We start from the raw sequence: 26,645 nt of genomic DNA, 5'->3' as shown, positions 1-26,645 counted from the left end.
ATCATGTATTCGGCAATTACAATGTATAAAAACTTTTGTAAAAGGTGATGCTGTTAGGTTTTTGATTTACTCATTTTGGCGACAATATAATGATATCCAAAATAATAATCTCTTAAAATCACTTACCTCAGAATAAAGATGCCAGAAATCAGAATATACTGCTTTCTTCTTTCCACCTCAACGTTCTCTTGTGCTTTCGTGTAGGCTCTATACATCGATAACCATTTAAATTAGGCCTTTTCAATTAAGGACTTGAACATATACATGATAAACCATTTTTATTATATATTTTCAAATCAAATTTTGGACTTTTTTTGTGCATGTTCTAAAGTAGTCATTGTTAATGCCATATGAGAACGTACCATTTCTTTTCAAAATTCTAATAAAAATACTTTTATCATGTGCTCATTTATTTAATCAAAATTTGGTCAGAATGAGATTTTACCTATGTTATTTTATCTTTTTGAATATTTTTACCTTTTTAATTTAAATATTTTTTAATTAAAAAATGGAAAAGATCAGTATATTTTAAAATAAAAAAAATATTATAGATTTTTTAAATTTCTAGCCAAATTTTCTGACCGTTTAGTATTAAACTTTAGGTTTACGCCCCTTAAGAAACTACATAAGTTTACCATTGTACCCTTTGTTAGTATTCTCTTGAAGTCATGTTTCGAAAAGTGAACATAAATTAATTTATTTAGTTTTCCTATGTTGGTTAAATTCATATTTTCAAGACTAATAACTCTCAAGGGTAAAATAGGAAGAATTATATCATTTATGCATTGTTTTTGCGAAATGACAAATATTAAGGATCATCTATTTTTAATAAAGACAACACATAAATAGGAACAAAGGAAGTACTATAACTCAAGTATCTAAATAAAATTTAGTGAAAAATTAATTATTCCCTTTGTCCAAAAATAGTTGTCCAATAATGACTTGACACACGCCTTAAGAAACAATAAATAATAGAGTAATATTTTAATATTACTCTTTTGAATATATTAAATTTAATGCTTTGAAAAATGTATTAGATATTGATAACAAGGGTAAAATAGATACAAAATATAAATTATCTCTCAATTTTTCTAAACTAAACAAGTATCGTAAAGGTTGACGGGAGTAAGAGATTATCAATGTATCAAGCTAGTAATATACATATACGATTAGCTGACGATGTCTTTAATTTTTACTGGGATTACGAGGCACCACCGAATTCCCCCTCTCCCTGCCTTGAAAATCGGAGTAGGGAGCAGTAGAATTTATAGACCCAATACACAATTGGAGTTTTGACCATTAACTTCAAATCGTCACTCTTTTTCAAAATGGAGAAAGAAATTCTGGATTACGTGTTGGTACCATTAGGCCTACTTATCATGGTTGCTTATCACTTATGGCTTCTTCAACGCATTCTTAAACATCCAACTCACACAGTCATTGGCATCAATTCCATCAATCGTCGCTTATGGGTTCTTGCTAGGATGGAGGTAATTAATTAATTAATTAGGATAGGATTAGTTTTCATATTAACTAAATAATTAATCAATTGAATGTAACAGGAATCGTCTCAGAATGGTGTTCTAGCAGTACAAACGCTAAGGAACAACATAATGGCTTCGACGCTTTTAGCATCTACGGCGATTATGCTCAGTTCTCTCATTGCCGTCTTAATGACAGGCGGAAGCAGTGGTCGTTCAGTTGGTTTTCATGTTTATGGGGATAAGAGCGAGTTTTGCTTGTCAATTAAGTTTTTTTCGATATTGGTATGTTTTATGGTGGCGTTTTTGTTTAATGTGCAATCGATTAGGTATTATAGTCATGCTAGCATACTCATCAACGTGCCTTACAAGAAATTGGATTCGTCAAGGCATTGTGCGACGGCGGAGTATGTAGGGAGTACAGTGAATAGAGGCAGCTATTTCTGGTCACTTGGACTACGTGCATTTTATTTTTCGTTTCCACTATTTTTGTGGATCTTTGGACCTATTCCTATGTTTCTCTGCTGCATTTTCCTGGTTATCATGCTTTATTTCTTGGATGTAAGTTCTGATTTTGGATGGGTTGCACCAGCTGATGAAAACAACCAGCAGACTGCTTGACGACAAGGTAGTTTAGGTACTGTTGGCTTAGGTATCTTCATGTCAAATCACAGTACAGTATTTAGTATGATCCTATTAATGGGGGTGGGGTGTACTATTAGCTTCTTGTAGTAAAAAAGAGTGAGAGCAGTTTAGATTCAATCCAAGTTGCATTGAACTGCTTTCGTACCTTGTAATGACATCTTCAATAATGTTTTGTTCTTTTAAGAACTAAGCTTGGCAAGAAGAATAAGACTGAATTCATCATCAATACTTCTCGATGTCTAAAATAAGGAAGCAGCCTCGGTCCATCTCTTCTGTACTCCTGCTAACAACGCAGCCTCCGCATTCTATGTTTATTGATGTAATGTCAGAATGTAGGAAATAATATGTGCTTCAAACCTCATATTATGGAAGATGCAGGGCAGGGGCATAAACTTATGATTTTTATTTTTAAAATTTGTTTTGCCTGGCGGGCCGCAATCCTAAATCCTAATAATGACAGTCGTATATCAGGCATTTACATGAACCTTAAAAAAAAACGAAGGTATTGCATGTGAGACTTCTCACTCTTAGGCTGCAGTCGAATATTAAAGGGGGAACTAGGGAAGAGCGACTAATTAATCAGCTAGATCTAAATTTCATTTAGAAGTATAAAATCTGTACGCTTTTGTACACCACGAAGTTACTAGAGTAATAAGTACACTCCAATCAAGGCAACTAGTCAACCTAGTTCAAATAAACTGATGTCATCCAGAATCTAGTAGTTGACTTTAATCAAATCCAGCAAGCTCAAATAAATACAAGTACACCTGAACGAGGAGCAATCAAAAGTTCCCCATAACTTTAGTATAGCCCGGAGCTCAAAGAGATCTTGTATTTGGCCTGATACACTGCCTTGCATATGACCCCATGCACTTAACTGAAAATTATTGCTAGCTTGCCAACATTGGGCATATTTTCTGATGGAACCTTCTCTTCGAGGCATCCTTTTAAAAAGCCATAACACCGTTAAAGTGGTGCAGCTGAAAACCGAGTACAATTCCTTATGGGCATGCTAGATCTCAGTTGTGAGAGTACCTAGTCAAATAGCATGGGATGCATCCCGGTAACTGGATATATGCTCAGGCTATACGATATATCCTGAGCTCATTGCACTTATTTATTATTAAACGTGATAGTAAGGAAATATACCAATCGACCATTCCTACTTCACGCTTAGCAAGTTTAACTGTCCCATCATACCAATTGCAGGTGGCAGGAGGCGGTTTCAAATGCCAGTCCCAGACTCCCAAGGACACTTCTCACTGCAGGATGGAGATATGAAAAACCTACCTGGTGCGGGCACCTTTCAGGCCAATACATCTGTTAATTTAAGCTTAAGCTTCATGTTACCAGCTTGGACTAAAAGCTCTTCTCTAGAAGGATCGACTTTCAGGACTAAAGCTTGCTTGTTAAGCGAAGGAACATGGACTGAATCACCAACATTGGGAAGTTTCCTCCTCTTGGCTGTATATAGGCAAAACAGATCATTGCAACCAATAGTGGATATTTTGATCCATGTAAAACAAGAAAATATAATAGATGCTAGCAAGCCATTGTCCGTTGACAAGCAATAATGATCATCACATAAAAGAAAGAAGAAAGAAATTATGTTACCTGAAACAGGCAGCCTGGATGTACTGGGGGAGTACACAGCAGGAGTTGCTTCTGAAATTTCACCTTTTTCCTCTTTAGCTTCACTCTTCATAGTTGATGTGTGTCCATTACTTCCCAATATTTTCTGGGATGGTTGACTAGAAATTGCACGATATTGTCGTGCTCTCCTTTGAATGGAAGATCGTGCTACTGCAGCTGCTTCAGATATTTCCTGTTCCTTTCTGAATCTTTGATTAATGCTGTGTTCTTTCACATTTTTTCTGGCAATAAGCAACTTGTGATGGAGGCCTTTAGTGAGCCTAAACCAAAAGGCAGAGAACAAATACACACAACATGAGATTTTTGATAGTTAGTTTACTGCAAGAAAAAAGAGCAAAAGGCAGCGAGGGAAAAACAATCCCTAAATGAAATGTGAAATCTTCTGGTAATTTCTTTTATGAAGAGCATTTCTGGTAATAGTATTCATTAGAACTGCTTTCACTAAATTTTTCAGCCACCATCAGCATATATAACATAGATCATAAGTCAAACTCAACTTGAAATCTGTTCCATCAAACAGCCACCAGTCTGAACATTCCAATTACTACTGCTCCCTCCCACTACCATAACTTTCATGATTTGCTCTCTGCTTCTGCAGACCAGCCAGACTTTTTTTTGATAACCACAGACCAGCCAGACTTTTGTCACTGTTTCTCTGCTTTTGCAGGTGAGAGTTACTGTAGTTACCATATTTCAACTACCCTCTACTACCCCATATCTTTCCTTTTCTTTTCTTTTTTTCAATCCATACACACTCTCTCTCTAGCATCTTAGGTTTAGGTAGAGGCCAACTAGTATTAGGCTATCTCAGTAACTAGGATGAGGCATCTGATAGCCATAGAGCGCTGCTATTTATTTCCATTTTTAACTTGTTGCTTCTTGATTTGGTTGGATCAGATCCCTTTGCTAAACAACTATCAACGGAGAGAAGATTGAGATCTATAATGGAACAAAATCAATATTGAAACAGTTTCAACGACCAAAACTACTGCATAAGGGAGGATAGATCTATTTTGGTGATTACTGAGGGTATATGGAATCAGCAAAGGTAACATAGGATCCTCACTTAAGAAGACGTTGTGACTCATGAACTTGCTCATGAAAGTTCTGCTTAAATCTCTCCATGTCAAGTATAACCTGCATTACAATGTTAGCAAAAAGTCTTAGAAAAGCACCTGTTAATTAATACAAATCAAAGTGCTTAAGAAAATCAGATTCGTGCATGTTCAGATGCACAAATTTGATGTCATAATGACTTATTATTGTGTTTGAATTAAATACTTTTCTTGCGCATTATTCTATCAAGAGCATATGATGAGAAAGGAACTTTTGTTTTCGAGAACCAATTGAAATTACTCATGAAACTAAAATCAACAGTAGCTAATTACAGGTCAGCAAATTTCTTGGTGTATATGTTTCTATGAAGTGGCAATAAATCCAAGGATTTGGTAAGCAATCTATTGAATAAAAATACGAAATTATATTCATCTTGTCTAGAAAAGTCATTTACCCACTTCAACTTTACGGGCGACCTATCACCCTGCTCTAAGTATTATGTATTAACCACCCCCGAGAATCAACGTGGCAAAAAATTGTCTTCCCTTCCTATACGCACGTGAAAGGAAAAAGAACACTAAAAAGCGGACAAAAAAAGTACATGTGTTGCTTTTTTCAATTGGATATTATACAAATTAATTATTTTTAAAAAAATCATTTCTTATTCTTTACTCTCTTATTTTTTTCCATCTTCCCCATACCAGCTTTCTTTTAGAAAAAAACTCGAAGTGACCACCATTTCAAAATTACAGCCACTACCTTACCGCCTCACTCTCTTCACTACACAACACGTTTCACTTCCACCTTCAGTCTGATATATCTCCTTTTTAAACGCTGGCCAGCAGCAACTCTTTTTAGCCAGGTGCCATTTTTTCCGACGAGATGGGTTCTCTATCCTTTTTGGATCTGAAGTATCGGGTTTTATGGTGCCAAGAAAAATAACGGCAGTTTTTGGGTCCAATATCAGGACATTAATTACGTTTCGGAACCCCAAGCAGGAGCTTTTTCCAGTCCCCAGTTCCCGTATTACAGTCAGTTATGCTGGAAACTGTGACTGGTTCCGTCAAAGCTTTAGACTGACGATACAAAATAACTACTCAATTTGCATCTAGTTTGATTTTTGAAAAAAACTAAGAAACCAAGAAGCAAGATAAGGAAATGAGCGACTCTGGTTTGATCTTTAAGCTAATCTGCCTTTGAAATCATATGATAATCCAAATAGCTAAAGGTTGTTTCCAATTTGAGTGGTAAATAATTTGGCAGTGGCGAAAGGTTTGGCAGTAAAAGAGAAGATCACTTACTTTGGACTCATTTTGTAATAAGCTGCTGAAAAAGAAGGAAAAGCAGTGAAAAATATAATAAAGCAGCAACTGACACATGGTTCGCGTGCAAAACATGACCCAGCACAAGACTTGTTCTTTATTTTCAAGGAGGTATTAGACTCACTTTAGACAACACTAAGGGGTAAGAGGCTTCCCATAAAGTTAAGGTGTGTAAATGATTTTTAGGACAAATTTAAGGAGCAACTTATGTATTTTTCGATAAAAATTAAAGGATGCTCAGTAGCAATATAAGGCTAACTATTAACATGCCATGCAAATCTTTTATCAATTACAAGTATCAACATCCTGAATACCTAAGTTAATGGTATCATATGCAAGTACCTCATTGATTTCTGCACTAGCAGTTCCATAAAGTTCACGAGCCTTGTGCACAATGACATCAGGCATCCCGAGCCTTTCGGCTATATTGATTGCATTTGACCTCCCTGCAGTTGGAGAAGTCTGAAAATCAGAGATGCTAACAAAAAATCAATGATACGATCACCTCATGATGATAAGACATCAAAGAATCAAAAACTATCTATAGTAAGTTTGAATTGTGCCATCTTTAGAGAGAATATCCTCTGAAATTTGTCAATGGATAATAATATACAATTATCCTTGATTTCTCGTCATTGGACCCCAGCCCCTTTCGCCCGGTCACGTAAAAAGGCAACCGGTTAATGAGTACATCCGCTTGACCCAGTCCCGGTTCAAATATCTATCAAATTGAATTATGCAGATGTGGAAACTGCATAAGAAGATATTTAAAACACATGCTAGAGCCCAAAATACAAGAAACAATAAAAAAAATTAACGCTGAAACAAGAAAGCTCTCGACTCTGCAACTACTGAGTAGGTCCAGTTTTTGAAAACGGAATAAGAATTTGCGTATCAGATAATGCAAGGTAAACATGAACCAGAATAAACAACTTATCATAGACAGCCTGCACTTAGTACAGAATTGTGCAATCCCAAAACTCATGGTGATTTACTAAATCATAGCGTACAAATTGATACGGAGTACACCATGGTTTTACACTTTTACTTGGTACTATCTCTATGATGAGCTAAAAAAAGGTTATCTGAGGAATATCTGGTAATGATTGAAAGTGTAAGGTCTTGAGAAGTATGATAAATAGGAAAACTGCATTTCAAGAATATTCAGTGACATTGAGATTGTGCCCTGCAATATTTGATCTGGGAGTAAAGAGGCATCTTTTTTCTTTTTAAGACAAAGCAAGAAGTATCATTTCTTCTCTTCTTTTTGCCACAAGAAGGAACATGACATCCTATGATCAGTCATATAAGAAATTCCAAGCTAATCAAGAAACTACCACATGGATACAAGGACAACCTGGTATTCCCCAAAGAATCCTATAAGTTGGTTTCAACTTCATTTCATCGAACTCCATACATGCATTTTCAAATGAATGGTTGCTGTCAAGTACATTGTAGCACCATGATGTTAGAGGAGGTAAGCCTTTTGTCTCATATAAAAGTTCCATCTTAGCATTGAGCACCTGTATTTAAGGGTTTTAAGTTCTCCATGATGTGTTGTAGCTATAGTCAACAAAGTTCCAGATTGTGCAAAAGATTCCAGTAATGACATCCCAAGTGCAGCTCCTTCTAGAGGATTTGTCCCTGCCCCTACCTACAAGATGAAGAATACACACTATGGTTTTTATGAAGGAAATTGTCCATTCATGTCATGCATAATTTCACTTGTTCATAGCATGCGTCTCTGGAAGAACAAATGAACAACTGCTGAAGTACATACTTCATCTAATAGCACGAGTGACATGTCTGTTGAGTGAGACCGGATTTTCTGCAGATTTGGACAAGAAATCATATTAAATTTCTGCATTTGGATCTAAAAGGAACACCTTAAAGCCATAGACATTAACTGTAGCTGGAGAATAACTGTCAATGATATCATTAGAGACACATTCAAGAGTTCAACTAATTGATAAATGCACTGAATTGGATTCATCTTTGATAAAGAATGGTAACAATAAGTTTAACCTTATGCTTCATTTTACATGAAACATTCAACCTCAAATATTCACAAGGTTGGTTTGAATATTGACCTTGGGAAAAGGAAGATCTTAGTAAAAGAAAAGCCAAAAGAGCATTTGAAAAGGGAGTTGAGCATTTCCTGATAATATTTTCAAAATCGTCAAGCATCATGGACAACAAATAACCTAATATTGGGAAGAGATCTAGCAATTCATAAAACCATTGAAGTACTGATGAGCCAAATTCCGCTAAAACAGTCCATCAAGGTAGCTGATAGCCTGTACAACAGCCTCATGTGGAGGATGCTAAAGAATTCCTAGGAAGCAGAAACAACCTATTATAATATTAAGTATCTTATAACTATACCAACTGATTCAGTAAGTATACCCAGTAGCAATACATAATGCTTAGGCAGTTCGAATCTGCATGGTTACGACTTAAATATCACATGCCACTTAGCCAAGCATTATCTTCTTTATCGCGTCAACGTATAATCTGTTTTCTCTGGTAGCTCTATCCAGGGATGTTCACTATTTAGCAGAAGTTATTACCTAATGTTTTCACCTTTTGTCCCAGTTCATCCAATCTAGATACCTTTCACGGACTAACATGCCCATAAGTTATCAAACACTTTTCAGTATTTTGAATCCTGATATTAACAGTTTGATCATTTATAACTTTCTGAAGTGTTCTTTATCTTAAAAAGAGAAGCCCTTGAACAACCATATTGGAAATGTTGACAAGTTTAATCATCTTGAAACTCAAAATATAAAATTGTGCAAGGGAAATTCGAAACAGATGGAGTACAGTTATATCTGTTGTAACTTTGGACCCTCCTCTTTGTTTCTTCCTATTCATTTCTGTAACATCCCTTTTTCTAAAAGGAGGACTATACACCTTCCTTGATTAAGCTCATACCATTTCAAATATGAATCTACCTTCCAGACGTACTATCTTGACTGGGTCTTCACTTTCTTCATTGTCAATTCTGACTCTTAAATCAGCAGATTCATCATGTCAAAATCTTTTGCTTTCAAAATACTAAGCATCTCTGCCAGAATCAATTTAATATAGAAGGTCTAATATTTCATATATGGAATAATTTAGCGCATATTGATCCAATAAATTTTTGCTTTGCTCCTATCACACCATCCTATGGCCAGCAATATTAACTGTCCCTCTATCATACCTGTAAATGGCCCGGAAGGCCTATTATGCTGCTACTTGGTACAATGTTATCTTCAATACCTAAAATGTCTTTCGTCCCTTTTTCTTCACTTGATAACAACTTAGCCTCTCAATTTTCTTTCATATAGCACCTAATAGACCATATGAAATGTAGCACACACGCAAAAGTTTAATTTCTCCATTCATGTTCAAAAGTGAATTTGACATATGTTAACATAATACAGAAGCCTCCTCAGTTATCCATACTTGGGACTGTCTATAATTAACAATTACCTGAGGTTCAAACAAACAAAATTAAATCCTTCCTCTTTCCCCCTAGATTTGACAAAAAGTTCCATGATAAAATATAGCAGGTTGATGTAATGTAACATGTGTACTTAAGCTAATGCTGACACTTCCTTTGCATTATTACAATTTATGTGCTTTACTCCTGGAGAGCTGCAATATAGATCCTACACTAGAGGAACCATATACCAGGATTGTGGTCGATATTTAAATTAAACAAGAGCCTTTATACTATAATCTAGATAATTTCTTGATTATAAATAGCTTCGAATATTCATCATCAAGGAAAAGTGTAAGAAGTGAAAAGTCAACTTGGCCACATCATGTCAGGCTAGTAAAAAGGCCCAGAAATTTCAGAGGGAACTTCATTTAACTTACACTAATTTGTTTCAGATGCCCCGAGAAGGTAGACAGTGATTGGGATAAGGATTGTTCATCACCAATATCAGCAAATACAAAATCAAACCAAGGGATCTTCACTGATTCTGATGCTAACACATAAAGACCTGCAAATCTAGTCTAACATTAAAAATTATGCACTTCAATATAAGATTACACAAATATAAGTACTTTTGTGCACAACCTAGAGTTCGTGTTCTTAGAAAGCATACTACCTACTAATATGCTTGTTGGGAATAACACAGCAATTAACAAATGCATGGCAGGGTAGCAGTGAAAGAATACCAAGTCCAAATTTCCTCAATCTATTTGAACCAAGAGGAGACCTCAAACACAATCTTAAATAGGTCTGGGCAGCATCTAATTACCAACAAAATATAAATATGGCCGAGGCGTAGGTGAAGATCATGGAAAACCAAGGTCGGATCCCAATAGCATATGTTTTTTTCTTCCTATCTGCCTAAGCCTTTTGTTAGCAAGGTTACCCAAAACTTGTACTAGTGGGAGGATGCATGTACTTAGTGGAAAGGCCGAGGCGTGTTAGTTGGCTTGGACACCATCTTCACAAAAAAAGTTTTAAAAAAACTTGTGAAGTTGCAAGTCTTAATGGAGAATGAGTTTGTGTTTGTATAAGTAGCATATGATTTATGGAGGAACAAGAAACATGGCCAGGAAAAACTGATAATAATAATTTGGCGGGAATCCTAATTCAACAATAGATAATCTTGAGGCATAGAAACGAAGATGGATGAGGATGTCAGGAAAGTAAATTTAAGCATGTTTCAAATTTTTGATAGGTTCTAAATTACCTCTTTGCATAGGATACTGGTAACTGATGACTTTTGATGTTTTAATATATAATGTCCAGTAGATATATTGAGGTACAAGGAAAGTTTTCATTTTCTGGGTTGACTTGATGAACAAAGTATAATATATAAATATATAGTACTTGTGCTGACCGGATTTTGCCATCAAAGCAGCCAAACCCACAGTCTTCAAGCAAATGGTTTTACCCCCAGTATTGGGGCCAGTTATAACCAAAACTCGAGTGTTGTGAGCAACATATATGTCAACAGGAACAGGTGGTTCCTCTTTCAACTTAGCAACCTGAAGTCAACAGGTTAAAAGTACTTCATTCATTTACAATGGAAATTTTGCATAAACCATCAAATGCCAGCGATCACATTCAAAAAATTACCTTTGCTTCCAAGGACTGTAAATTCACATTGGTTTCTTTTCTCAAAGTAATATTTCCTCCCTGCTGCTTCCTCCTCCTAATTTCCTATACACAAAAGACCAACTGAATTTTTAAGTGAAGTCAAAGTAATTCAATTAAGTGCATATTACCCCAAAGTTATCATGATGATGAGAATCCATAAAATTATTATGAGAATATAACAAATGGAGCCAGCATCTGATAGAATAGAGAAGAAAGGCTATTCAAACATAGCATGGCATCTAGAAGCTGTTATGATGCATTGTCATGGCATCTCTAGATTTACAATTCTACTGAGGCCTTTAAAAACTTATTCCCAGATGTTAACAGCAGCAGTAACTGTTTCATCCAAAAGAGAGCAGTAAAGAGTTTCTAACAACTTATTGTCCCAACAAAACTTTCTTAAAGTTCTCTATCAAACCAATAACTATTAAAGGAATAAAACGAAGAGGAATACAAAAACATTTCCACTTAGATCCACTTGCCACTTCTATTCTCACCAGAACCTCACCCTCAGATATTATCGACTTCACAGGTTGCATTAATTGGTCAAGGAAGGTAGTAAGGTGGCTCTATAAGATAATAATTGGAATAGATACTGAACAGGCTTACTAAAAAGCCATATCCCACCCTTAAAGAATCCACAACCACACCCGACCCATACATAGTAGTAATTCAACTTCCAGGCATATGAGCTGACCAGGTAAGTGAAACCCACAAAACCTTTTGCAAAGATTACAAAATAAAAAAGAGGAAACACTAACAACAGGATCTTACTAGATCTTAACACTCATACAAGTAACTAATTTAATCCAAAAAGAGCTCCAACGGCACAAAAACAATTATGATAAATAACTGAATCTTTTAATAGAAAATTTTATATATTTCATGGAACTCGGCAATAGTCTCGGCACTCTTATAGCTTCCAACTCAAATGGCAGGAGATTCATATAGGGAACTTATGGATAATCTTTTTTCTCTGATTATGTTGAAATCTGTCCATATCTCAAAGACAGGCTATAAGAGGGAGCTTTTGAAATGCTAGGAGAATCTAACAGCTTTCCGTGTTCCATCTGCATGTGATATGGAGAGTGACTTACCGCATTGGCATTCTTGACATCTTTCATGGCCTTCTGTAGAGCCTGCTGATGCTTTTGAAGTAATAAAGGATGATAAGCTTTTGGCAGATACACTGTCCATTTCTTCCGTGTAGGATGCAATGCCACTGAGGTTCTTGCGTCTAATGAAGCATCAGTAGCTACAAAGCTATCCTGTTCTTGTTGCAAAAATAAATCTGGACAAGCACCTCCAAATGCAAGACTGTATTGTGCTCTAGCGTTGATCTGTAGATATGGGAATGACAATGAAAATGAACAACATCAGTAACCAAATAAAATAAACACTTAATATACGTGACATCAAATAAGTCCCACTAAATGGTCAACTTGTGAACAATGTTCTATTTGACATAATAGATCAAAGAGCATTAAACTAGAGTAGGCCTCAGATGGTAAGGCCGAACAAATTTTGAAATTGTTAAGGCTCTGAGTTGGAGAAACTAACATATGAACAAAGCGGAACAATAAATATTTTTTTTGATAAAGAGAGTGGAACGATAAATATTTGTGGGAACTTTTAATTATTCAGATGTTAGCAGTCATATTATGACATTTTATAAAGAAATGGCAACAGTCACAATTGGCATAGCATATCTGCTCCAACAATTAGTACTCCAATCAGTAAGGTATAACAGGATCATTCTTGAGTGCCCCAATGCTAGCCACTAAACAACTTATAGTATTCCATACTTGTTCACCCAATTAGATCTCATTCTCGCTAATAAACACACTTAAGCTGAAGTTGTTAGTAGTGTAGGATCCAGAGCCTTGTGAACCCATTTCAAAATCTATTCCCACCGATGCGAAGCTCATTTTGGTTATCATCTATTGTAAAAATAAACACATGGATCCTGTCTTTTAAATAACATACAGATATTAAAAGAAAACAAAATTAGAAAAGAAATAATCAGAGGTACAAGAAAGTTACCACATCCAGCCTAACCATCATGCTGAAAATGCTTTCAATGTAATCAATTTCTTCTTGCATCTGTGTAGAAATAAAAAACTGGTTAATTTCCGTGTATGACAACACAAGGGGGGGAGGGGGCATTAGTTAAACAAACTTTCTGTGTTATCTTCAGGAGCACATCAGCCTCAGCCTTTGACACAGATGCCTTAGCTTGCTGGAGTGCATCATTCAATGGAACTGCTGAGAGAGGTTCGACAACACTTCCAGTACCTGAAGCACTGAAAGCTCAGAGGTGATGAATAATACTATACAGGTGAAGCATTAATGACCTGAATAATGTCAAGCTTATCCATGGTGATCTAGCAGCATATTTTTCTTTTCACCAAACTTGTATAACATTAGGCTTAACTAAGGGGAACAATAGCTTATTTACAGTCCCACATTAATTGGAAAATGCGCTAGTAGTCTCCTTAAATAGACTTGCGGAATTCTCCCTCATGAGCTAGCTTCTGGGGTTCAGTTGGTCCCAAGGGCCACATCTTACAGAAAGTAATCCTACAACAATTTTGGATATAATCACCGCACTTTTTTAGAGCTGTTTGTTTTTACATCAATGAGGTTATGAGGCCCTGTTATGGTTCATAGAAACTCTTGTAAAGAAAGTCAGGGCAAAGTCAACTTTCTCCCCTTTTACTAGTCGTTGCGTGCTCATTGTTGTTCGGATCTTGACCGAATCCGAGCTTCCCAAGTTCTATGTTGCTTAATCTTTTTTCTACATCAATAGTACTTACCTTTTGAAAAAGAGTAAGCCCACAACTATTAGGAGTGGAAGAAATAGATCATGAAAGAGTAGTATCGCATCCCCTACTGGAAATATCATGCTATTTTTGGTGCACTTGTGGAGAACGTAAGACAATCAAATTTGTGAACTTTTTTTAACAGCATCATAATTTATATAGCTGATTGAATGCCATTCCAAGAGTTCCCTAATTGTTTGTCTTCAACTTGTAAAAGGGATTTATTCAGTTTTTGTGCAATAAAATCTTACAAGCTATCAAACAGTAGTTCAGAAGATTAGAACTATTTATGAATTGGTCATTCAGATAATGCCATACCAGAAGGTTTTGAGATGTCTTGTTTATAAGCACCTGTTTTAATTTTTCAAAAAAATCAACCACAAAAGTAGAATGACTAAGCCAAAAAACTGTTCCAATTCCAGGAAAGAAATGAACAATTCAAACTCAATTTCAGCAGCAGAGCTTCTGATAAGTTCTCATGAATTGTGGAATTTACTCAAAGCAGTAATTCTTGTCATTTCCTAATTTATGGTGTCACAAACTTCTGCTTAGCAAGTTCATTACCTATATAGAGCTTTCGAGATGGAGACAGAAAATGACATAAAACAAAATGTACAAACATTATACAAAGTTATTTACATAAGCCCCAATAAGTAGGAGATTTTAAGATATTAACACACCTGGATAACAGTAGCCCCTCAAAGCTCGTTCGCTGATTAAATCCTGATCTAATGCACCATCTGCCATCAATTTCACTCACTTCCTGAGAAAGAATATCAGGTTCACAAGGTGCTATGATAAAGCCAGAAAGGTAGAGAAATTGTTTTATTTCATTACCACATTCAGAGCTTAAGTTTCTTAATAATATGTGGAAAACCAGTTGGTTATCAAAGTGACTTAAGGTTGTACAGTTGGAAACTAATGAATAGGACAAAGGACAGATTACCATAGCAGATGCTTCTTCCATGCCGTTCCTGATTATGCTTTCCATCAACTGGTATAACTGAAGATACAAGAGAATGCAATGCGTTAATGTCCAAGCAGGGAGTGTGGTGCAGGACACATCAACAGCGTAGTCAATCTCACACCCAGCCAGCAAAGTGGGAATTCCCCTAACAGAAATACAACAAAGAGGCAAATGGTTCCTGACATTTGTAAGAAGTGCTGCTTTAATTAAAGATATCCAAATAGATAATTCCTGCAGTCCTTGTATCATTTTCTAGAAGTTCTCGTGTCAAAGAACAACCAAACTTTATTAACGTGCCTACTACATACGCAGAGAAAATAGATTAAAATCTTGGAAGTATTAAGCTAGCGTTTGGCCACAAATTTCCAAATATTCTTGGTAAGTTATTTTTGGGTGAAGTTTTTGTGAAGTTTCACCATGCGTTTGCTCACAAATTTTCCCAAGAATATTTGACTATTTCAAAAAATATGATTTATACCCATAAATTTGTATTATTATCTTATAATGAACATGTTCCGTTAAAAAATAACCTTATAACATAATTGATAACAATCAACAATAACAAAATAACAATATGGGCAAGAGCAATACATTAATCGCATATTCAAACTTGTCACTAATTCAGTTGGAATTATAACTCATTAAAAACAAATTGTTCTTTTTTTCTCAATCTTGTCACTCAACTTATAAGTCAAACTTTTCCGGAGGAGGTAGATAAATATTAGTTGGAATTAATAAATGATGGGTGTTTCTTACAAAATATAAAAGTTTGGGGTAATTTTTAAAAATTTCCAAATGCTAGTTTTTTCTAGTATTTGGGAACTTGGGATGTTTGCCAAATATATTGCCAAGTTGTATGAATTCGATAACAATTCAAACTGGAATAAGGGGATTCTAGATTTGAAAAGGTATAAGCCTTGGTAACAACCTACAGGCTGTTGGTAAAACGGATTTATGACCTTCAGTGTCTCCATTGTCTGTCAAATATTAAGGCAGTCAGCTCAGACATGCAACCACATGATTTACTGACTTTCTTTCGTAACAGTTAAAGAATTAACAACATAACAGTGTTCATCCCATCATTTTAAGAGGATGCACACAACATGATAATAAAGTTAAAAACTAGCCTTTGATTTTAAAATTTACTCTGACCAACGCGATCACACCTATGAACAGACGAATAACAGATGAAGGAAAAGAGCATAAATATACACTGGCTGATAAAAAATTACAAATTATATATAGAAGATATTTTCTAGGGAAAGAAGTTTCTGAAAAGTAATAACCACCAAATTTGCTGAAGAACAGTCAATTAGGAGGAAGAATGAAGTCTACCTTTCTTTCAAGAAGGCGAACTTGATCACGAGATTGTTTCAAGGCAGAGCTCTAAAACCATAAAGTAATATTAATAAGACTCATACAGTAGAATATAACTACAGCAAATAGTAGAGTCAATGCATGTGTATAGAAGATGCAGAAGAAAATGTAAGGAAGTGACTTGTGTTACGGCCTCTGAGAAGCTTAAAATAAAAGTTAAAACTGCAGAAATATCAAAGCTGTTCATAAAAGATGAGGACAGACCGCAGAATCCTTGACAGAGCCATCTTCATCAACTAGTTGTTGTATGAACCTCACTAGTGATCTGCTTATGGTTAGTTCCATAATCTGCAGTAAAAATAGAAAATAATTGGAACAAACGCACCATATATGATTGCTGAAAAGTTCATTGTTACCAGAATTTTATTACCATTTCTGTGAGAGGCATAAAGCACTGATACCATTCTGCATCTTGCTTGACTGCAGCTTTGACATTTGCCTGCAGCATTTCCACAAACTGCAGTAGTGCTACAACATTCAATGCTTCAGTCCCACTGACAGGAAAACCTCGGCGTGCAACCCGTATGGCAGTTTTAACCTTCAACGATAGAGAAACAGACAACATCATTCTGCATCTCGCAATTTAACCAGGAACTTGAACAACAATGAGTTTCCCCAGATTATTCATTTAGATTTACACAGAAGCAAACTAAAGTTTCAAACAAAACCAGCACACCACAGGATCAATAAACCAAGTTAAGGACCTACCAGCTCAATATCAATGCCATTAAAATCCACCATGGCACCGTACTTATTCATCTCCACAGCCGCATTGGTTTCCTCTAAGAGTCCGAGACTCTCTTCAAATGTTTGATTCAAATAACCTAGTTGTTCCTGCACCACAACAATTCCTTTGAGAATCCTGTATTTTTAAGTATATACACATAAATACATAACCGTATACATATACGATACACATGCATATACAGACACACATTCACATATACAAAATCACACATATAATGAGCTAAAGTAATTAGTTCATTCTTCAATCAAACAGAAGGAAAAGTGAAAAAAACGAAAGTACACGAAGAGTTAACCTTGAGAGCTTCTTTGCCTAAGGAAGTACCGGCGAAGGCAGCAACAGAATCGCATAATTTGTCCCATTCGAGGACCCTGAGACTGTCTAGAATTACCGATGGTTGATTGGAGGCCGGTCCAGAGCTCGATTCCAGTGGTTTGTTCAGGAAGCCATGGACCTTAAATCGAATGGACGGCCTGAAAACGCCGTGAACTTTTGGGAAAGCGAATGCTACGGTGGCGAATGACGATGATGAATTGGGAAACAGTGAGACTGAAAGGAGCATTATGCATTTGAAAATGGATAATTCGAACAGATGATTTGCAGAGAGAGTGACAAAAGCACCAGTGGCGGGGAGAGAGATTGCGGGAAACGGGATAGACTTCAGTAAGATTGAGACACGCCAATTGGGCCTTGAAGATCATGGTTTAAGCCCACGGCCCATATCATTTTTAGCCCATCAAATCCACATGATTTCAAATTATAATTTGATATCATATCCAAACAAGTCCCTATGGAGATGATATAGTAGGTGATCAAGCTATCTAGACAATATATTAAATATTTTCTTATTTAAGAAGTATTCATTTTTATTTTTGTTTGCATTTTATTTCTCTGCTTTGAATTTTCATTTATTTATTTAATTGGATGATCTTTTATTTTAGCGTTGAATCTCCATTATAATACGGACTTTCAATACTTTCTTACAAAAAATATAGGGGATAGTATGCTTTCCTTGGTATAGGGAATCACATAATTTTTGTGTGTAGGATTTTCATATTAGTATATGAGTCAAAATGTTTGCTTTTTTTAATAAACAAGGACTGAATTATTGTTTTATTAACATAATGACACCCAGCCAGCATGTCATGTCAAATTAAATAAAAAAAATTTTGTCAAACTTGAAATTTGTGATTTACAGTAAATTTTTTATTCGCTTGTTGATACATAATTTAATTTTCATACAGTTCTCATGATACTTCCTTACGAAGTTTTGTTATAGCATTTATAATCACTTTCAATTTAGGTGGGCATAAATTATCTACCCTTAAATTACCCTAATTAAACTCATTTTTTTGTGTGCGGATTTCTTTACTTTCCACTTAGGGTGGTATTTTGGTACTTTTAAATCTTAATCAATGAGTTGGACTAAAATCTAGACATGTTTGGCTTGGTGCTTAGATAACTTGCATTTTGCAAAAATTAAAAAGACTCGAATTTATAACTAACTTACTATATTTGTATACAATTTTCATAATATAAAAGATATGAGTGTAATATTTTAAAATACACAGATGATGTATTCATAACTCAGTCAATCTATTTGTATAGAATTTCCATAATATAAATGGTGCAGGCGTTTAAAACATAAGGAATATCTGCATTGAGTCATAAACAAATATTTAGTACTCTATGATTAATCTTTTTTTTTTTTTTAGATCCAACTAAAAGTCAGTTATATGTATTAATTAGCATCAGACTGGCATTCTTGTGATGCTTATTGCTAGGTGCAAGCATTATTAATATTTTTTATTTAGCATTGTTTTTATACTTTATCAAGCGATTCCTGATTAACGTATCATCGAGGTAAGGGGAAAATTCTTAGCGGCCGGCCGGCTGGCAGTTGGCTTTTCAGTTTTGGCCTAATACGGCCACTAGCAAAATGTTCAAAACCTGATCTGGAAGATTTCTGTCGTTGATCACAATAATATATATCCCCTTCTCGATAAAATGACATGATAACTTTTCTCTTGTATACCAAATTTAATTTGCCAGTTGTGGCAATTAAAAATGATAACAACGTTTACCAGACCTATTGGAAAATAGGTAGTTCTGAATGTGACGTGAAATCATGAAATGAAATTAGATTAATTTGTATTTAGATATGTAATTGAGATTTTTTAAGTTGTATTTTTTTTCTTCGTAATTTCTCCGATTCTTATACAATCTTACTAAATGAGTATATCATAGTTCATAAATAAGATGTTGGAATATCCAAAGGTGCCGTGTTGATAAATTGCATAGCTTGCATGTTCCTTTCATTAAATAAATGTTTAGGATTACAAGCTTTCAGATACATATTTAATATTTTAAAAAGATTCACTAGTCAACAATGATAATAACCAGTGGCGGAGTCAGAATTTTCGATAAGGAAGTTCAAAATATGAAGAAATAGACACATAATATAGCCGAAGGGGGTTCGACATCTACTATATATACCTAAAAAAATATCTTAACCATGTAAATATAATATAATTTTCCGCGGAAGGGGGTTCGGATGAACCCCTAATGATAAGGTGGCTCCACCATTGATAGTAACTAGTTGTTTTTTAATACCATAATCTTTTTTTTTATGATACGAACAATTTCTTCTCATGTCAAGCATAAGTCATTTTTTGCAAAATTTAAAATGATGGCCTCATTTTTTACAAAATATAAACTAATGAATTAAGTTTTGCATTTTGAAAATTTTGAAATCATGATTTAAAATTTCAAATCATATTTTTCTTGAACGAATTTGGGATATAAAATGTTGATTTCAAATCACATATCCAAGATTTGAAATCATAATTTTAAATTATAATATGGAATATATCCAAACGCAAGCTTAGCATTCTGATTAGCCATCCCTTCACTTCCCTCAATTTCCTCCTCTCTTTTTTATTTTCTTTCAAATGTTTGAACATAAATATCTGAAGTAGTTCAACTAGTTAGTAACTATCTAGATTTTCATTTTGTTGGCAAAAAATTGATTGTCTCGCAATTCTTTTACTCATTTTCTCTTATTATATCCCTATGTAATAATACACTATTTTTATAAACAAACATTGATCACCAAGTTTATGAATATAATTAGTTTAGCTGATTAGAATTTAAAATAAGTAGACTTTATATATCTCATTATCTCAGTTGTCCCTTTTTTCATTTTACCTGTGGAATAATCTGAACAACTAAAAAGGAAAAAAAGAATAACGTGAACGACTTTGGAGCTTGGTAAATTTATTTACAAGTCAATACAACAATAAATACTAGTGGTGTATGGATCTCTTGACTTTTTTTGGCGTTATTTATCTAACACCTTTTATAAAATGTCCAAGGTAATAAAATATTCGTAAAATCTCATCTAATACTAATATCTAAGCACTAACTAATCTAAAATCTAATAATAAGTAATGAATTAAGGTTCTATTTCAACACGGAACAAAAAAAACTTTACGAATTTACCAAATATGAGTTAAATTTACACAACAGATTTAAGAAAACATTACTACAAAAGATGACACAAATGAATAAATAGGAGGTAGGTCTTGACTGTCAAAAAAAAAAAAAAAAAAAAACAGAGCATTAAAAGACGAACAAAAAAAAAAAAAAAAAATCAGAGCATTAAAAGACGTAACAAATATACCAAAAGATCACAAATAGAAAAAATGAAAAAGAAATGGGACATAATTCATAGTATCCAAACAAGGGAAAATAACTAAGTAGGACTTAACTCTCAAAAGGTATTTAAAGCATTAAATAAAAATTATAGATAACAAATTTACCAAAATATCACAAAATATGGCTCAAATAGAAAAGAAAATAAAGAAAAGGATTAGGACTTATTTAGTAACTAGTGAATTTGTCCGCGTTTCGCGCAATTATGAAAGATAATAAGATGTCAATATATACTTATCCAGTATTAATTAGTAGTTAGTTGACTCCCAACAAAGTCATAAATTACTATTTTGAACCATAAATTATAAACTTACAACAATGAAAAATTTATATAATATACAAAATAAAGAGAAATGATAGAGAGAATGTAACTACAATAAATAACACAACATCATTTTTATGATCTTAATCACTAAAAACATAAGAGAAAAATATAAAATGAATGCACAATCTTCCGAACACTTGTCAATATCTTGTTCCCACGTCTTCTATTGTTCTTTTCGTATATCCATATATACCTCCTTCCCATATTGAAAGTTTTCTAGAGGAAAATGCAAATGTATTAGTTATCAATAAGTCTCTTTTGTCATTGTAAAGTTTCATAGTGATCTGGTAAGGATTCCTTCATAAAATAGTGTATTGAGAGCAAAAACAATGGTTAACAAACTCAACGTCTTCATCCGTTGCTTGGTTTGCCTTTTCCATGAGTTAAAGATAAGAATATGCTATCATTTGTTGTGAATCATATTCATTTCATATTAGACACTTTACCATGATAACATGTTGTTACTTTTGTGTAGTATAAGTTTCATTAGGTGATGGACCTATATTTGATCGAAATTGTATTTGTTAGAGTGGGTCGAAGTTTCACATTGATTGGGGAAGAGATTAATTGTCTGCCCAACTATGTATTTGAAAAGTATGTTAATCAACATGCTTTTTTCTTCTTGATTGTTAGGAAAGTAAGGTTATCTTTATCATTATTTGTGGATATTTGTGAGTTCAAGTGCTCACAAATGAAGAAAAAATAGACACAAATGAAGAAAAAATAGAAACCAGAAAATAATAATTGTAGTTCTTGGTCAAAAAGATATATCACTAAAGTATTTTAGTTTTTAAATTTAACAAAAAATAAATAAAATGAGATGAAAAAATACTTATGTTGCTTTAATTTTTATAATTTCAACAAATAACTTTACATTTTTTTCTAGGGACTCCGTTCATAACACTGTTATATCAATTGTTCTATTTGTAATTTTTAGATCGATACAAATTTTTAAAAACTGTAATATTAAGCAATAAATCAAAATATACACTTATTTTTAATATATATTGATTTCACTTCTATGTATTTTCTTGTGTATTATAAGTTATATCTTACTTTAATAATGAATTTAGAAAATGCCACTCTTTTTTATATGAAAGAAAAATACTAAAAACATGTTTTTAGCATTATTTCACACACCAATATATACATCTGGGTTATTTAAAACATATATATTTTTGTTTTTAAGTACAATCATTTATATAAGAATTTTCATAGTATATCTCTCATTATATATTATAGGTGGAACTTATTAAAATTTAGATAATTAAAATAATTCAATGAATACATAGGAATAAAAATGTAAAACTAAAATTAAATGTATAACTATTCAATGAGTGTGTGTCTATATATATATATATATATAAAAACAAATAAAAGGTTAACTTCTTCTAATTTTTACAATAATAAGATAATTTTATTAATCTTTTTCATCTAATTTCAGTCATATCTTCCAAAAAATTAAATGGATATATCATGAAAATTATATTCAAATAGGAGTTTGTAAAATTAGCAAGTCAAGTATTTCATTTTTGATGGATATATAACAAAGAACTATTAGAATTTTACTTGTATAAACTTTAATAAGACAATGTATCAGAATAAAATTAAGCAAGAAACTTACAGACAAATACCAAATTTTATCTCTAGGTAGATGCTACTTTGTTTAAGAATTTAATCTTCCTCTCTATAGGAACCCCATGAAGTGAACAAACATGGTGTAGAGGAAGAAACAACCTTCAAAATTGAAAAAATAAATAACTTTATAAGATAGTAATATTTTGACAAAAAGAAATATCATTTACATATTTATGATCAAAATAAACAACAACAATAAAAATAAAATAAAGCCAAATATTGTTCTCAATTTGAGTATTGACATAAAACTGTATTTGCTTCCTTGAAATCATAATCAGAAAAAAAAGAATACATATCATTATGATTACCTTCTCCCATGTTTATAATTTGTGGAAAAAGATTGCAGAATATATGGATGGTTAAGTTGAATGATTGGGGAGTAATCAAAGGGGTTTAATGGGTTTGAATGAGATATAAGTTACAATTGAGGGAGAAAAAGAGGTGTAATTAAAAGAATTAAGTGGGTAACTTTTCATTAATTTTGCAATTAGAAAAAAATTATTGAACTTCCGTAATTAGTACAAATTTTTAGTCAATCAATTATATTGAAATAGCAAAATTAACATTCATATTCTAGTTACTGCCATTTTCATTGAGTTAATTAATCAATGACTTAATTTTATTATTATTTAATAATAATTTTATTGAAGAAATTATGTTTATGATGTATCCTAATTGTACCATTATTTATTTAGTCGTTACACAATTTCTTAATTATTATGTTTATGATGTATCTTAATTGTACCATAATTTATTTAGCTGTTACACAAGTTTTTAATTATAGGAGTTAAATTTCTTTTTCTTATATCATGAATGCATTTTTAATTTGTAATTAAAAATAAGATAAAAGCTCAAAAAATTGACAAAATAGATAAATACTAATAGAGGCCATTGGGAGGTGCCACATCAGCGTTTTCATATTTGGCTTTATATAGATTTATAGATTTATAGATTCCTAATAGCCAAAAGAGGGAAAATAGTTAAGTTGGTCCTAATTCTCAGGTCCTAATCTATGAATAACAAAAGATAATACGAAATTAATGTGAAAGCTAATTATTCATTGAGAGGAGTCTAGGGGTAGTTGACGTGGTAAACTCCCTAATTTTGTATCTATATGATGCTATTTTTTAAAATATTTTTTATTATGACTTTATTTTTACTCCAACCTTTATTATGACATAATATTTTTATGAAGTTTTTAAATATATAACTTTTATTTTTGAAAAATTCTAAGTTCAAATTTACAATAAAAATCAGTCACGCTAAATCTTGTATGTAAAAACATTTGGTTAAAGAAGTTGAAAAATTATAATTATAAGGAACATTTAGGATTCCTTTGAATCTTAATAATGCAGCGAACATAAAAATGATCATTTTATTATCATATGATCCACTTGGTTTTAAATCGTATTACACACTTAAAATTCAATATTCTGTCTTCAAAGGAATTTCCTCACTTTTTTTATTACCTAAAATTTAATCCAATAAAAAACTATACTAGTATCTAATCCGGGACCCAATGCAGATTGGCAGGCCTGCCTTAATGTAACAATCTTAAAAATAATTTAAAATCCTGGAAAAAAAAAATAATTTAAAAAAACCATTGACTATTTACAAACCATAGCTCTCTAATTATTTTCTTGCCTATTACTTTACGAGGGTACTAACGAAGGTGACATTTTAAAGCTATTATTATATTCAGAAAAAATCGTGCTACTCATCGACAAAAAACAAAAAGTTAATAATGAATCTGGAACTTCTGGGTTGGGATCATTGTGGAACATCGGAATCAAATTAGCCGTGATAATTGGAGACCATTTGTTTTATCTACACTTAATTATAAGGGCCCGTAATTAACTATATAGCCAGCAAAGCACCCATTTTTATCCAATTGTCATCGAAATCAATCCTTCCGAGTTCCGAGGCCCAGTTGTTAATTTTAAATAAGAAATACACCTGCAGTTAGTAGTATGATTTATGAATATGACACACTATAAAAAGAATGTTAATTAAACTTGTTATCCAACAAAAACAGCAAGTTTTTCAATTCATCCAATCCTTGCTTTCAAAGTTCCCAATTAATCCAAATTCCCAAATTTGAGGATCCATTTTTCTCATCTTTGATCCGTTTTAATTTGAGACTCTCACAGGCCAAAGCGTTATGGGTTCTTACGCAGATGAAGGAAATGGAAATGGGTTACCTAATTCACCTCCCAACAATTCAATTTTCAGGTACAATTCGCCACTGGTTCAGGTTTGTTTGATTGGATTAGTATGTTTTTGTTGTCCAGGGATGTTCAATGCGCTCTCTGGAATGGGTGGTGCTGGTCAAGTCGACCACACGGCGTCTAACAACGCCAACACCGCACTCTACACAGCTTTCGCTATTTTTGGGATATTGGGTGGTGGAATTTACAACATTTTAGGTCCAAAAAAGACTCTGTTTGTTGGGTGTTCAACTTATATATTGTATGCTGGGTCTTTTCTTTACTACAATCACCACAAACATCAAGCGTTTGTGGTAGTGGCCGGCGGCCTCCTTGGTGTTGGCGCCGGCCTACTCTGGGCTGCCCAGGGAGCTATTATGACATCGTACCCGCCACATGACAGGAAAGGTACTTATATCTCTATGTTTTGGAGTATTTTCAACATGGGTGGTGTTATTGGTGGTCTTATACCGTTTGTGTCCAACTATAATAGAACTACCGCGGCCTCTGTTAATGATGGTACATATATTGGATTTATGGTCTTCATGGTCATCGGAACGTTTCTTTCTTTAGCGATTTTGCATCCTAGTAAGGTCATTAGAAACGATGGTTCTTCGTGTACTAATATTAAGTACTCCAGTGTGTCTGTGGAATTAATTCAAATTCTCAAACTGTTCGGCAACTGGAAGATGCTGTTGATGGTTCCAGCCTCGTGGGCTAGTAACTTCTTTTATACTTACCAGTTCAATAATGTTAATGGGGTGTTGTTCAATTTGAGGACAAGGGGTTTGAACAATGTGTTCTATTGGGGTGCACAGATGATAGGTTCGGTGTTGATCGGGTCCATAATGGACTACAGTTTTAAGAGCAGAAAGGCTAGGGGATTGGTTGGTATTATTGTTGTTGGTCTGCTTTCAACAGCAATTTGGGGCGGAGGGTTCGTGAAACAGCTTACATATTCCCATGATGATGTACCTAATCACATAGTGTTACTGGATTTCAAGGATGGTTCTAAATTTGCAGGTCCATTCGTGTTGTATTTTAGTTATGGATTACTCGATGCCATGTTTCAAAGCATGGTGTATTGGGTTATAGGAGCCTTGGCAGATGATTCTGAGGTTCTCAGCAGGTAAATTTTCGATTTCAATTTATGCTTATGAGAAACAGAATTGATTATCAGTATTGGTTAAAATTGGATTTGTTTATATTCACAGGTATGCTGGCTTCTATAAAGGAATACAAAGTGCAGGGGGAGCCGTTGCTTGGCAAGTCGATTCACATAATGTCCCATTCATAAACCAGCTTATCGCGAATTGGGCGTTAACCACCATTAGTTTCCCATTACTGGTAGCTCTTGTAGTATTGGCTGTGAAGGATGATAACAAAGATGAAGAGGGAGCAACTAAGGAAGTCGCCATTACTTCAAACCGCGACATTAGTACTACAGTGGACTACCCCAATAAGGAATAGTTTACAGAATTTATAATTTAGTCATTACTACCATAGTAGAGTTTAAAGAACTGTTCTGTAAATTGTGGACTATCAACCACAGTGAAATTTCTTTGCTAATGTTTGCTTAATCG

At 33.7% G+C, this 26,645-nt stretch overlaps 3 protein-coding genes across 3 annotated transcripts; 2 read left to right on the top strand and 1 right to left on the bottom strand.

Moving 5' to 3' along the window:
* Positions 1-1,328: 1,328 nt before the first annotated feature.
* Positions 1,329-2,334, top strand: LOC102603843 (uncharacterized). The gene is made up of 2 exons (XM_006347580.2): positions 1,329-1,490; positions 1,563-2,334. The coding sequence occupies exons 1-2, from the start codon at positions 1,329-1,331 to the stop codon at positions 2,100-2,102; spliced, it is 702 nt and encodes a 233-aa protein (XP_006347642.1). The 3' UTR covers positions 2,103-2,334.
* A 364-nt stretch (positions 2,335-2,698) lies between these two features.
* On the bottom strand, positions 2,699-17,817 carry LOC102596319 (endonuclease MutS2). The gene is made up of 20 exons (XM_006347476.2): positions 17,474-17,817; positions 17,142-17,267; positions 16,804-16,971; positions 16,638-16,721; positions 16,392-16,442; positions 15,036-15,092; positions 14,770-14,852; positions 13,447-13,570; positions 13,311-13,370; positions 12,365-12,607; positions 11,247-11,330; positions 11,008-11,155; positions 10,028-10,155; positions 7,938-7,985; positions 7,681-7,811; positions 7,515-7,597; positions 6,500-6,603; positions 4,846-4,916; positions 3,741-4,039; positions 2,699-3,590 (listed from the first exon to the last, which is right to left on the bottom strand). Exons 1-20 carry the CDS (start codon positions 17,738-17,740, stop codon positions 3,433-3,435), a joined length of 2,517 nt encoding a protein of 838 aa, XP_006347538.1. The 5' UTR covers positions 17,741-17,817; the 3' UTR covers positions 2,699-3,432.
* Positions 17,818-24,681: 6,864 nt separating this feature from the next.
* On the top strand, positions 24,682-26,645 carry LOC102595991 (UNC93-like protein 1). The gene is made up of 2 exons (XM_006347475.2): positions 24,682-26,191; positions 26,277-26,645. Exons 1-2 carry the CDS (start codon positions 25,017-25,019, stop codon positions 26,530-26,532), a joined length of 1,431 nt encoding a protein of 476 aa, XP_006347537.1. The 5' UTR covers positions 24,682-25,016; the 3' UTR covers positions 26,533-26,645.

This window comes from Solanum tuberosum, unplaced genomic scaffold (genome assembly GCF_000226075.1).
Source record: "Solanum tuberosum cultivar DM 1-3 516 R44 unplaced genomic scaffold, SolTub_3.0 scf00093, whole genome shotgun sequence".
Taxonomy (NCBI): domain Eukaryota; kingdom Viridiplantae; phylum Streptophyta; class Magnoliopsida; order Solanales; family Solanaceae; genus Solanum; species Solanum tuberosum.
This window is presented reverse-complemented; position numbering and strand designations above follow the sequence as displayed.

Bases quoted from the DNA above. Each gene is read 5' to 3' on its own strand.
- LOC102596319 (XM_006347476.2), bottom strand. From the start codon at position 17,740: ATGCTCCTTTCAGTCTCACTGTTTCCCAATTCATCATCGTCATTCGCC. The intron at 13,371-13,446 runs GTTTGTTTAACT...ATTTCTACACAG, and splicing joins TCCTGAAGATAACACAGAAA to ATGCAAGAAGAAATTGATTA. The intron at 4,040-4,845 runs GTGAGGATCCTA...CTTTTGGTTTAG, and splicing joins GAGTCACAACGTCTTCTTAA to GCTCACTAAAGGCCTCCATC.
- LOC102595991 (XM_006347475.2), top strand. From the start codon at position 25,017: ATGGGTTCTTACGCAGATGAAGGAAATGGAAATGGGTTACCTAATTCA. The intron at 26,192-26,276 runs GTAAATTTTCGA...TTATATTCACAG, and splicing joins GATTCTGAGGTTCTCAGCAG to GTATGCTGGCTTCTATAAAG.
- LOC102603843 (XM_006347580.2), top strand. From the start codon at position 1,329: ATGGAGAAAGAAATTCTGGATTACGTGTTGGTACCATTAGGCCTACTT. The intron at 1,491-1,562 runs GTAATTAATTAA...TGAATGTAACAG, and splicing joins GGGTTCTTGCTAGGATGGAG to GAATCGTCTCAGAATGGTGT.